This window comes from Limulus polyphemus, unplaced genomic scaffold, assembly GCF_000517525.1.
Source record: "Limulus polyphemus unplaced genomic scaffold, Limulus_polyphemus-2.1.2 Scaffold899, whole genome shotgun sequence".
Classification (NCBI taxonomy): domain Eukaryota; kingdom Metazoa; phylum Arthropoda; class Merostomata; order Xiphosura; family Limulidae; genus Limulus; species Limulus polyphemus.
The window spans coordinates 23,486-36,497 of record NW_013666509.1 but is presented as its reverse complement, the minus strand read 5'-3'; the positions used below and the strand labels follow the sequence as shown (position 1 = coordinate 36,497).

At 30.1% G+C, this 13,012-nt stretch overlaps 1 protein-coding gene across 1 annotated transcript in view; it reads right to left on the bottom strand.

The window, feature by feature from the left end:
- Positions 1-12,488, bottom strand: part of LOC106461105 (serine/threonine-protein kinase LMTK2-like) — a 40,529-nt gene extending 28,041 nt beyond the window's left edge. The window contains exons 1-3 of the mRNA XM_022387988.1: positions 12,420-12,488; positions 7,853-8,025; positions 1,283-1,404 (exon numbers count right to left, since the gene is read on the bottom strand). Of these exons, the coding sequence (XP_022243696.1) occupies positions 1,283-1,404; positions 7,853-7,934 (204 nt within the window). The 5' untranslated portion in view covers positions 7,935-8,025; positions 12,420-12,488. The remainder of the gene's footprint in view (positions 1-1,282; positions 1,405-7,852; positions 8,026-12,419) is intronic.
- Between the last annotated feature and the right edge of the window lie 524 nt (positions 12,489-13,012).

Here is a 13,012-nt window from a genome sequence, read left to right as displayed (position 1 = left end):
ATAAAATTTTGAATGTGAGTCAACAAATGAGATGGCATGTCTCGAAAGGCTTAATATCATTTACCTTTCTTTTGCTTGTTTGTTTTTGTAAATGAGTCTTATTCTGCACACATCATGCATTACAAAAGATGAAACATTAATAATTTAAATCTTCCAATAAAATTTTACCAACGTCAAAATGTTAAAAATATCAATGAAACTATTCTAACAGGACCAACGTTTTGTGGTTAAACTGGATACAGCTAAAAATGTTCTAAAAACACTGGTTATATTGCAACTAGTTTGCATACATTCAAGTTCTTCAGTCAGTACAATACTTGCAAAAAATATTTATTTGGTTTACCTGTAGCAATTTAAAAATGAGTACACCCAAATCACACATACTACTTATGGATATTTCATTCCTTTATTTTATATAAACCTATTTTATGCATTTTTAGGTGGCAAGTAGACATGTTTCAAAATGCTGAAGTTTATAATCAGATAATAAATAACTTGTTTATCTGGTTTCAAGTGACCAGGCTGAAATAAAACCTTATCAACACAAGCCAAGTCAATTATTTTAGATCAACCACAGTACTGAAGGAAAATAAAAATAAATTTACAATTGTTCTTCAATGTCATGTAATGAAGTGCAGAAACAAAAAAGTGAAAACTTACCTGACATGAAAACGTTTATAATGAAAAAAAGATACATTTCCAATGAGGTTTCTAATAAAACTATTATTAAAACAAAAAGATTACTTCAAAAATTAGAGTTGATACTCACAGAAATGACATGTACAGTGACAACACCATCTGACTGCAGCATATACAAAGAAGAAAATTTACAATCTTAAAACTAATCAACATTATAATAGGTATTTATAGAACAATTCTCATATTCAGATTTTAGCTTGTTCAAGTTTTAAATCAATGCATACATATACTGTATCAGATGCACAAGAAGATTGTGTGCACCCATCAAAATCATTTCAGCCCATTTTTTTCATGTACTTTGGCCATTTCCTTAACTTATAAATTAAAGACCACCTTTTATGAATGTTTGAAATAAATTGATTATGGAGCCCAAAGCAATTGTTAAAAATAAACAAACTGCAAAACATTTATTTTGGCAATATGTTAGAGTTATCATGAATAATTCAGTATGTCTCCTGTGAAACACACACACATTGCACATTGTCAAACGTATCCTATCTTATATATTTTATAATACTTATTTGACCCTAACAAAAAAATTCCTACAAAAGGTAAAAAACATGAAAAAAATTTAAAATCTTACCTTTAACCCATTATATGGGCAGCACAAACATCCAGCTAACAGCAGCAGCAAACACACTAAGAGAGCACCTGTTACCACACCTGGTAACAGTGCTGTCACATCAAACTGACTTGACTGGAGCCCTGGGGACAATAATATATATAGTTTTGATATCATGTTTACTCATTTGTGATCTTAACATTTCTTGTACAGTACAAAAATGTGTCAGATCTTCTTTCATAATTTTTACCTTTTGAGTTATTAAATCTAATAATTTTGTAACTTGAATCTATGTGTTGTGACATTTTATTTTTAAAAATGTATATGCCAAAACAATGATGTTTATTCATCACTAAGTCCGCCACACAGCTTGTTAAATTGGCAAAATTTTCCATGTTGCCTCAATAACACAATATTGGCCTCACAATACTTGTAATGGTATTTTATTTAAATTGCTTGACGCAAGAAGCTTCTAGTTTCACAGTACTCACACACTGTAATAAAGCATTTTTATGATGCATAAATGGGGAAGAACCAATATATTGTAGTCTTCTGGTTTTTGGAATTTTAGTGTTGTATATATATATATATATATATATTAAATTAGCTGATGTACTCATTTAATGCCAGGGAAGACATATGGGGTCCAGAACCCACTTGAATGTCTTTCAGTATAAATTTTTCTTCTTCGTTTTGTTTCTTTGAGCTTCTATTGACTGTCAGTTGTTGTTTTTTTTTCAGCTTCAGTTATCCTACATATTTGCTTTCTTGATTTTGTCATGCCATACAACTACTTTCTCTTGCTAAGTGTTTTTTTCTTTTTTGCACTGTTTCTGAACTATTTTTAGCTTTATTTTTAACTTGAATGTTAACCAATATATCAAATCCTGATTTAACCTATATTTATAACTGTATTGAAAGAACTTGCTGTAAATATAATCATTTATTTAAAATCCAATCTCAAAGGCTGGAATTATTTTGAAATTTTTCCTCATGAAAAAGGGAGTCCTATTGATGACAGTAGCTAATATTAACTTCTTATCAAAGAAAGCTGTGTATATAGATCAGAACTAAATATCAACTCAGTAATGAATATACAGTAGCTAATTTAATATACTGTTCTTATTTATAATTATTAGAATGCATTGTTTCATCATTTGGTACTCTGGCTCTTAGAAATATTTTCAGCCATAATCCCAATATTATCTCACAAGTTTAAGCAAGCTTAGGAGATTTAAGTTAGTCCTAACTAAGCTAACAATTAAAATATATAATAACAGAAAATAATTAAAATAGACATACTAAATATTTTAAGAAATACTGTTGAAAATAATAACAACAAAGAAAGAATAGCAGATAACTTAGACAACATAATCATAAGTGGTTTGCTTCATGCAGTATCTAGATTTCATGTTCCTTGAAGAATTTGACCCCAGTATATGCAAAACGCAAATCAATCATCCTTAACAACATCTTATTACTAATGAAAGCCTATTAACCTTATGTGCAAAGGTGGAGTCAAAGTATGCAAGCCACAACCTTTTACAGAGTGCCATTCAACAGGGTATTATGTATTTGATGTCAGAGTTCAATTATTCATTTTACCCTATATTGTTTATGTAGCAATAGTTCATTGATGAGTAAATACCAGATAAAATATACAGGAATACTAAAAATACTGTAGGTATATATTTTGGAGGTTCTAAAGGTTATGCAAACTATACAATAGATAAAAATATCTTTATTTTTCACAAGAATATTACCATGCCTCCGACTTGTCAGAGGTTGAGTGATACTGATGTTGTCAATTCACAGACATATCTTGGGAAAAAATACCTTTGTAACTCATCTGAATTTTTATATACAACAGACGTATACATTTTACTACAAGCTTGCTACATTTCTATAGATACAAGTAGTAAATTTGAAATTATAGTTAATATTCCTTCTCTAATACGTGCTTGGTTCATTGGACCAATCACATGCACATTTGGTTAAACAGCTCCAACAGTGTAACTTCCAAACAGCTTGACATCTCAGATAGATTACCACAATGTATGTTACAAGAACAACAGAATCATACAATAAAATAGTAGCAAGATAACTGTTGAATTTAAAACAAAACTGAATAAATCTGGTGATCAAAATTCAGTAAGAAAATCTTCATTTATGAAAAAGGAGAGCAAATTTTTGGACTTGGAAACAGATAGATGATATCCAAATCCTGGTAATGTGCGCTGTTTTTTAGTAAAATATTTTTTTCAGTGAGTTCTGGTAGACAAATGTGTTTGGCATTGTCAAGAAAACTTGGACAGTTGAGGAAAAGAATATCATCAACACGTCTACAAGCATGATTAATGTTTAAAGGTTTATTAGTGTCTTTCTTACTAAGACTTCTTCAAGTTTGATTAAATATAACTTTTGAATATGTGGGCTGAAATTACCTCCCATAGGTATTCCATGAATTTGTTGAAAGACACGTTGTCTGAATTCCACAAAAGCTTTGTCAAGTGAAAAATATAGTTTGTAAGCATTAATGTACTATGAAACAATGATAATTTTTAGGAGTAACATTGTTTTAGACACATTTGTGTACACTAAATCAATATATAAAACATGTATATGGCAAATACTGAGTAAAGGAAGTTAACAATGATAACATGCAAAGCAGTTTAATGTTAATGTTAGAGCATTCAGATAAATACAGGAAACTTTTAAAAATATTCTTCTTCACCTCAAGAAATATCACAAGTAAGCAAAGGCAGAAAAGCAACTAAGTCAAATGATTCGATTCCAGATTTGTTTGAAAAACAAAATCCATATCAGCAATACTTAAATGAAACAAAAAACATGAAAGAGCTACTGCCAGTTTTAGATGTGAAGATCAAATCCCTATTCACAAAAAAACAAAAGGATTTAGATTGTTTATTTCAATGCTAAATCAGCATTATCCATTTCCAATTCATAAGTTCTTCACAGTAAAAATATAATCCCATCTCTGCACAATGGAAGAAACCTTGATATCAAAATTGTTAATCATCCTGATGATCTGGCACCTGTGATTTGTTGAGGCCTGCTTTATGGTATGTTTACAAGTTAACAATGTTCACAAGGTAGAAAATATTTTAGAAGGAGACTTTGAAAAGTTGAGTGGTAACGCATCAATCTATAACAAAGCTTTTAATGAGCTTGTCAAATGATTGTGCTTCAACTCTCAGTGGATTCCCACACTTTGGGCATAAACCAGACCTTGCAGAAGGAAAGGTGATAAAAATATCAGTTGAAGGTTGAAATCAGACCTCTATTAAATTGCATTTTTTATAGAATGTTTGATAATACTGTTGCGTCAGCGAGTCACGTGACTACTGTGACGCAACATTTCTAGAACTATCATGTACTTTGGCGAATGCTCTAGTAATTACTAGATATAGGGTAGGCTGGTATATAAAAGAGGGGAATGTAATGTGTGGATAGATAGTGAGTAATTGAACTGCAGTCAGAGAGCACGAGAGACGTTACAGCGTTTGTTTAGCGCGATTGTTGAAGTTGAGTGTATCGGTAAAGTTATATTTGGAAAGAATAAACTAGTTTTATTAAGAAAGGAGTTGTGTTGCTTAAGTTTCGTCGGAACGAAGTTACAGAAAGTTAATTAACAAACGGAGACGTAACAATACTTTGTATAAAATTTAGTGACTACATCAAATAGATACTTTTTTTATTACTAAACACATCTGTTTTTACCATTGGGCCATGCTGGCTTACTTTCATCAAGGGGGGGGGGGGATTTTCTATATATATTGAATGGTGAAAATTCCCAACTTCTGGGCTCAATTTCTCCATAAAAACACCATATGGGGAAAAGATGTTTTCAGATTCAGGGTGTAAAAATGCAATGGAGAAATATTATTTGGGGCATTTTTGGGTGTGAAAATTGTCACAGTATCTGTGTAAGTGAAATCAGTGGAAGGCTTTACATAGAACTTGAACAAGGTTATTTCTTAAAACCAGAAATTCATCAGCAAGGTATGTAAAGTTCTCTTATCAGTAACTCATTTTTTATTTTAACAATAATTTTTGTTTTTTGGCTTTCAATGAACAAAACTTATGTATTAAACAATCTCTTGCAATCAACACATTATGTCTGGCTATAAATGTGAAAGAGTACTCCTCTAATATTTTACTAAGATGTTAAATGAAATCATTAACCTAAAGTTTGGAGTTGATCATACAGGAATTAGTGACTGTCTTGGTTATCATAAAATTTGACAAATGATAGTTACTAAAGCTGTGCAATAATATAGTACTCAAGCTTTCAAACAATATAACTTTTGTACACATTGGTTCACCTGTTGCAGAGAAATCTTCACTGAAAAATGAGTTCTTCTCCCCATTTGTATCAAGATTTTGATGAAAGTCCATTGCTTTTTGTACAGTAATATACTTACAGAGGCATGTTTTTAGAGCTAAACTAGCCAATGTATAATGAATGTCAGAAAGTCATGTTGACCCAAGTCTCAGTCAGAGGTGTGCTGGCCAGCCTGTGAGTCTGTGCCATCACAGGGACCTCACAAAATGTTGAAGCATCCCAAATTTCAGCGCATTTGCAACCCATGGCTGCATTAAGAGCATGGGAAGGCATAAACTATAATCAAGCAATCATTAAGTTAAAAAAAAACAACTAATGATCAGAATTATTCACCAGAAAATATTCTGATTATTAGTTGGTTGCTTTTTATATAATAAAAAATTCCTATTATATGTATATGAATAAATTTTTTCTTATTATAGGTTGGACTTGGACACATGAAATGAAGCATTTGTTTTAAAGCGGTGCATTCAAATGATCCAGGAAGAAAAAAGAACAAGAATATATAAACTCGCAGCATGATGTGCTCAATGCCTTTATCATCAAGACTCAAAGACAACCAGAGTGTGATTGAATGCTAACAGAAGATAGCAGGATACAAGAGACTGAAGGTCAACAGCCGAAGAATTCTGACTACTACATAATCCAGGACCCAACGATAAGTGGTTCCTTCTCTGTGGAAACACACGAAAATGTTCCACCTGATTCCGAAAAATATGTTTCCACCAATGCCAGGGTTGCTAGCAATGTTGAAGGTGAAACTCGGCTATATTTTTTTTACAAAATCAAAACCACAAAACACTGCAGCATTTTGAGATTTCATCCCATGCAACTTCACTCAAACATTCCATTCTCACATTCCAATTATTACCAAAAGGATCCTGCAGTAAAGCCAGTAACAAACCAAAAATCAACTGCAGTGCAAAAATGGTTGACATTCAATGAAATGGAGCAAACTTTACAATCAAGGTGAAAATGAAATGGCACTGAGCAAAATTAGCCTTGCTTTGAAAAGACTTTTCATCAATACCAAACAAAATTTTGGAAGTTTAATTACGTTTTTCAAAGTAAAAGGTCAAACCATAAACATATGCAAAATAATATACAAGAAATTGGTCTAGCGATTTTCTTTTGTTTGAAGTTGCCACAAAAACAAGACAATTTCTGTACAATTAACAACAAACCAATGATCAATAACCTGCTTCATAATGATGCATAGTATAAGAAGACTTTTAAAATAGTCAATATATTAAAAAAGAAAGTAAAAAACAAGTTTAAAAGATAAATATGCCTTACATTTGGGTTCCATAAATAATCTTGATAGTGAAAATTCACATATATCATTTGTTCTGATTCTAAAAGTTACTGATATATTTTAATAAGTATTAGCTTAATAATATATAATATGAACAATATCAAAATCACTTATGGATGTGAAAGATTCAAAATAATAATATATTTTGGTTGTTAGCTGATTTACAAATAATACATGATTTTCAACATTAATGTAATACACATGACAAATTATGTAGGGCAGCTTAATATGACTCAACCAATACTATATACCACAATTTTATACTTACCCCCAGAAACGCTTACATTATCCATATTTAACCTTTTAAATTTATTCCCCTTTCCCCTTTTGGGTACCAGTTTAAAATTTAACAGAAGTGGAAATATCTATTCTAAATGAAAACTGTACCAAGGATCTCAAGCTCACACTATTGTCTAAAACCTGATGTTTTACTGACCTACATATACCAAGGTTTCAATTTGATTACGAAAAATAAAAATGTGTAATTGTACCAGGATTAATAAGTGAACAAACAGGTACTTGCACAAATCAAACATTTAAGAAAGGAGCCAATATTCTAAAAACCTGCAAAGCATATTTTAGCATGTAATTTTGAGTCTTTGTTATACTTTAACATTAACCACTTTTTAACAAAATATTCACACACACACACAAAGAGATAAAACATAATTGTGCAGTTTAAAATACATTTGAAAGTTACATAATCTTGAAAATAAGTTAACTATTCACTTTTATATGACACCCATACGTAAAATTGTTATTACACTTGATGTATTATCAATCAAATACATGGCTATATTATAAACATTAATATTTTTGCTATTAATAAATTAGTCTTATTACTATCTTATACTATTATGAAACTTCAATTTACTTAAGAATAAACTAATAAGTTTTTATTAATAATTACCTTCTCTAATTGGAACTGCATCTATAAATGAAATAATCACACTGTGTAGAAAAACCAAAAGAAACAAACACTGATAAAGCATCTTCTATGGCTTCTCAGTCTCCTCTTGAAAGTTTCAAATATCAAATGGAAAAGCAAATTTTCTTTGTATAAAAATTATACATCCATCTCATCTAAATGAAAAGAATGTATATTAAATTTTAGAGCAAAGCAGAAAATTTAATATAAATACAGATGGATGAACATACCAAACATTAAAGGAGCATATTACAATAGCAATGATAAAATCATATGTCAAGGTACACCACAATTCAAGTGACACATGCATTGAGAATATCAATGTTAGAGAAGATATCTAACTGATATACTTGCTGACTTACATGTAGTCAATTGTAATGTTGTATTGTTATAATGCAAATACACAAGTGTTAAAAACATGAAGAATTTTATTATCCTTAATATATTTTGACATATAATTTATGCAAACATTATACAAATAGATAATAAAAATGTTTGTTTAAAACAATCTAACACCTAAATATCATTATTATACAATAATATTATACATTCACACTTCATCAATAGTTTATTATTACCTAATATTTAATGTTAACTACTAGGATGAAATCTGTATGACCCAAAAATTTAATTTTGTCCATACATTATACATGATTTTCATATTTTAACTACAATGTTCGAGCTTTTTATATTTTCATGCTTAATGATAGCTTTGAATACAAGAATATACTTGAAGCAAATTATGACATTAGGGTAGTTGGATGGGAAAGAACAAGAGGCGGTCATTTATGGTGTTCATTCAAAATGGATCCTTGACATTAGTGAGTACCTCAAGAGTTACTTGTTTGGGTCTTTCCTCTTTCTTATTTAATGATACTGATATGAACATAATTAAGAAATTAGAAAAATTTTATGGGTTACATTAAACTCTTGGGTGTTTCTAGTTGTATTGAGGGTTTTAATGTACTAAAGAATAGCGTAATTGGTAATACATTTGAGTTATGATAATTTGAATCACCTATTTAATATACACAGAAACCCACTCAATAGCATGCCTGAAAAAAAGGATCTTGGCATAGTGGTGGGTAAGTTGCTCAAGCCATCAAAGTAGTGCTCTATTGCTAGTAGTAAAGCCAACATAATCTTACTGTGTGTTCATAAAGGTATTGTTTACAAAACAAAAAGTTAATTAACTTTCTATGTAAATCACTAATTATGCCTCACTTAGAATACTGTGTACAGATTTGGCTTCCTTATCTAAGAAAATATATTCCCTTACTGGAAAGGGCTTAGAGGATGGCTACTAGGATGATTCCAGATATAAGTTAAGATCTTTTGTCTTATTTTCTCTTGAAAAAAGAAGAGCATGAGGTGATCTTATTAAAATTTACAAGATTATCTTGGTATTTGAGAGGATAAATGCCTCTAATTTCTTTATTCTAGGTTATGAAGATAATAGAACGAGAAGGTAAGAACAAGTGGATAAGAAACCTATGGCAGCCCATTTAATACCTCGTAAGATAAGGGTGAAAATGGTTGCTTGAATGTATAAGGTTATCATTACTATGCCTGGAAGCCTAGATACATAATCTTTATCAGATAAATCTATTTTCCTTTCAGGTGTTAAATTTGTAGTAAATCTAACAAGATTTTGGCATATATTAATAAACAGTTTACATAAAAATCATCAGTTAGGCCAAACTTTGACTACTGTGTACAGTCTTGGTTTCATAATTTATGAAAGAATAACTACAGGAAAGAGTCCAGAGGTTGATACCTGGGATGGAAAAGTTGTCATAGGAGGACAAGTTAAGATTTCGGAAATTTTATCTTGAAACAAAAGGAAGAGTTCAAGGAAATTTGATGGAGATGTTCAAGTTTATTAAGGAAACTGAGAGTATCACTGCATCATCTTTTTAAGTATCTAATGATGAGAATAGTAGAAAAACTAAATCATGTAAAGATAAGGGCCAATGAGCCCCTTGTTTTCCTTCAGTTTATATAATTATCTAAAGGATTGATAGAATAAAACCTGTTTTTTTATACTGTATTCTCAAAATAACAGAATAAAATACTACAAGTTTAAAATTAAGAAAAGGAAGGCTAGGCTCCAGTTAAGAACATTTTGTTTTTCTAACTGGATAATTAGTATATGGAATGAGCTACCATTAGTAGTAGTAGTAGTAGAGATTAAAGGTGAAAATCAATAATTTCTTGAAAAATAAAAAGTGGGTTCAAATTTTCTTTTTATCACATTTGGGTGTGTCGGGACAGTCTTGAAGAGCCAAACGTTTCCTTTTTGTCTATGTTTCAAATAAGCTTATGAAGAAAAAAGCCTAAGTTTCAAGTTTATGACATCTGTGGATGACTTTTTATAAGATAACTGTCCTTTTCATCATTGACTTTTGTTTTTATGATAACAAGATATAATCTCAGATTATAAGTGCTTCAGCATACCATACTTATTAATAACATGAAAAAAAAACAACATACTATGATGCTTACGGAGAAACAGTTAAAAGAGTAACTCAAACATTGTTAGAACTAAGTGTTACTTAACAAATAACACAAGATTTAAGGACAACAAAAGAACTGTTGGTCCACTTAGGTCATCCCAACCACTAAACATTAAAAACAAAAAATAAAGTCAAATTTAGCCCTTATCTTTCAAATATTTATCAAGCTTTCCCTTAAACTCCACTAAATTTACTTCATCCACCACATCTGAAGGAAAACCATTCCAAATGCCAAACACCATTAGAAAAATGATGAAGACAACTACTTAACTGCCAAAATTTGTATTTGTGTCCCTGCTGTACTGCCATTTTCACCATTACATTTGAAAAATTTGAAGAATTAACATTACAAATTTCCTAAAAATATCAACACCTCAATCAGATCCACTGTAACTCTTCTTTTTTCAGGAGAAAATAATTTCATAGATCTTAACCTATCCTTGTATAACAACCTTTCCATCCCAGGTATCATCTTAGTAGTCCTCCTCTGAACCCTTTATTTTAAAACAATTCAATATCCTTCCTAAAGTAAGGAGCTCAAGACTGAAGACAGTATTCTAAGTGGGGCCTAACCAGTGACCTATACAATAAAATTATAGCCTCTTTATACTTATATTCAATATTTACATAGATACAACCTAAAATCCTATCTGCCCTAGCAGTAGCAACATCACAATTGTTGAATAGTTTAAGACGTTGATCTGCCAGAACACCAAGATATTTTTCTTCAGCAACACCATTTGGGTTATTCCCATTAAAATTATACTTAAATTATAACTCACATGCACTACCATACACTTATTATTGCTATACACCATTTGCCATTTATTCACCCAAAAAATAATCTAAATCATTTATGCAGCATCCTCACAAATACAATCAGCAACACCAAAAACCTTATATATCATCAACAAATTTAAGAAATTTATTGACCATTCCTTTATAAATGTTACTGATGTAAATCAACACTGTGTATACTGTATTATGTATGTTAATGAAAATTCAGTTTGGCTGAAGCCTATAACAGCAAAGCAAAACTTACATAGTGAAGAAATTTTAATTTTTGATTAAAAGTTAAGACTTAAGAAGTTTTGGTTCATAATAAAATGACTTATAACTAGTTCTACTACCATATGACATGAAAATTTCCTGATAACGTTTAATACAAACGTTGAAAAACAATCACTCACTAAATTTGCACTATATTACTATTACTATTATTACTAGTACTAGTAACAGATCTAGTTGAAAAACAACTCTTAAAAAATGTAACTAAGCCTACCTGTAATATCAATAATTAGTATTAGAATTAAAAAGTAGAACTAGAAGTACTGACTTTATGTTGTTTCTTACTGCGGTAAATTATTTTCAAGTTATAATGTTAGTGTGGCCTATAGCTTATCTACCTACGTGTGATATTAAGTGAAAATCAAAATTAAAAATCGTAAATGCAAGTAATGGGTGGTTCGGAGGGAAAATACTAACGAGAATAAACACAAGCCTAACGCTAACTGGTGTAAATCTAGTAATAATTACTAGTAGTATTAATAACAAATAGCAATTAATTATATAATTTAACAATTAAACTTAACAGCACATATATAACTTTAAGTTTAAAAACTTTAATGTTAAAATAATTTTTATTTGCCATACAGTTCAAGGTGTAAAGTGTAAGCTCTACTACAAACGGAGAAATAATTTTAATAAAAAATAAGCTTTATCTACGTTTAAGCTTATACTTTAATATGCATATTATTCCTTTATAAATTTACAACCCTTTTTGTTGTATGTAAGTTTTATAACTTGTAACGAGAACAGAGAAGACCACTCAAAAAAGTTACGAGTAGCTAATGTTAGTAGTAATATTAATAATAATAAATAATACTACACAAGCAACGTACTTTTTTGTTTCTATAATAATATAAAATCTAGTCTTGATTATGCTTTATAAAATTAAAATATCCTGGCTTTATAACCACCTACGTAATATTTATACACATATGCAGCTATATAATAAAAATGAATATGTTTACCTTGTTAGTTTTCACTTTGTTTAACTTTAAATCAATCTCCAATCGTTAGTTCAGTGTACGAAAAAACACTAAATGTAATAATATAGTATAGGCCTAGTTAGACACTAGTGGTACCGAGATATCTTCCGTTAAAAAAAAACTGACATCGTAGTGCATGGGAAGCTTTGATAAAAATCATATTTAACAGAGTTTTCATTATGTATAATAACATGTATTTCATTAACTTTGTGATGTTCTGAATAAATAGACATTTGCTTGTATTTTTTTATTTGTGGTAATGTACATAACTTTGTTTTTCTTCCTTGGTTATTCAAACGTTTTATTACATGTTTATTAATATCCGATCAGAGCTAGCTACTTACTTTGAGCCAAACTAAAAATCAACATGGTGATAAATAAATCTAATTAACTATACGTCTTTTACGTCTTCGCTTAGATTGAAATGAATTGTTTCATCAGTTTGGTACCCTCACAGTTAACGATATTTACAATCCGTACGCCAGGCTTTATTTTGCATAATGTTTCTTAATTTTATTATTCTTAAGTATACACATGTGCATGTTATTCTACAAGCTTGTCTTCTAACGCAGATC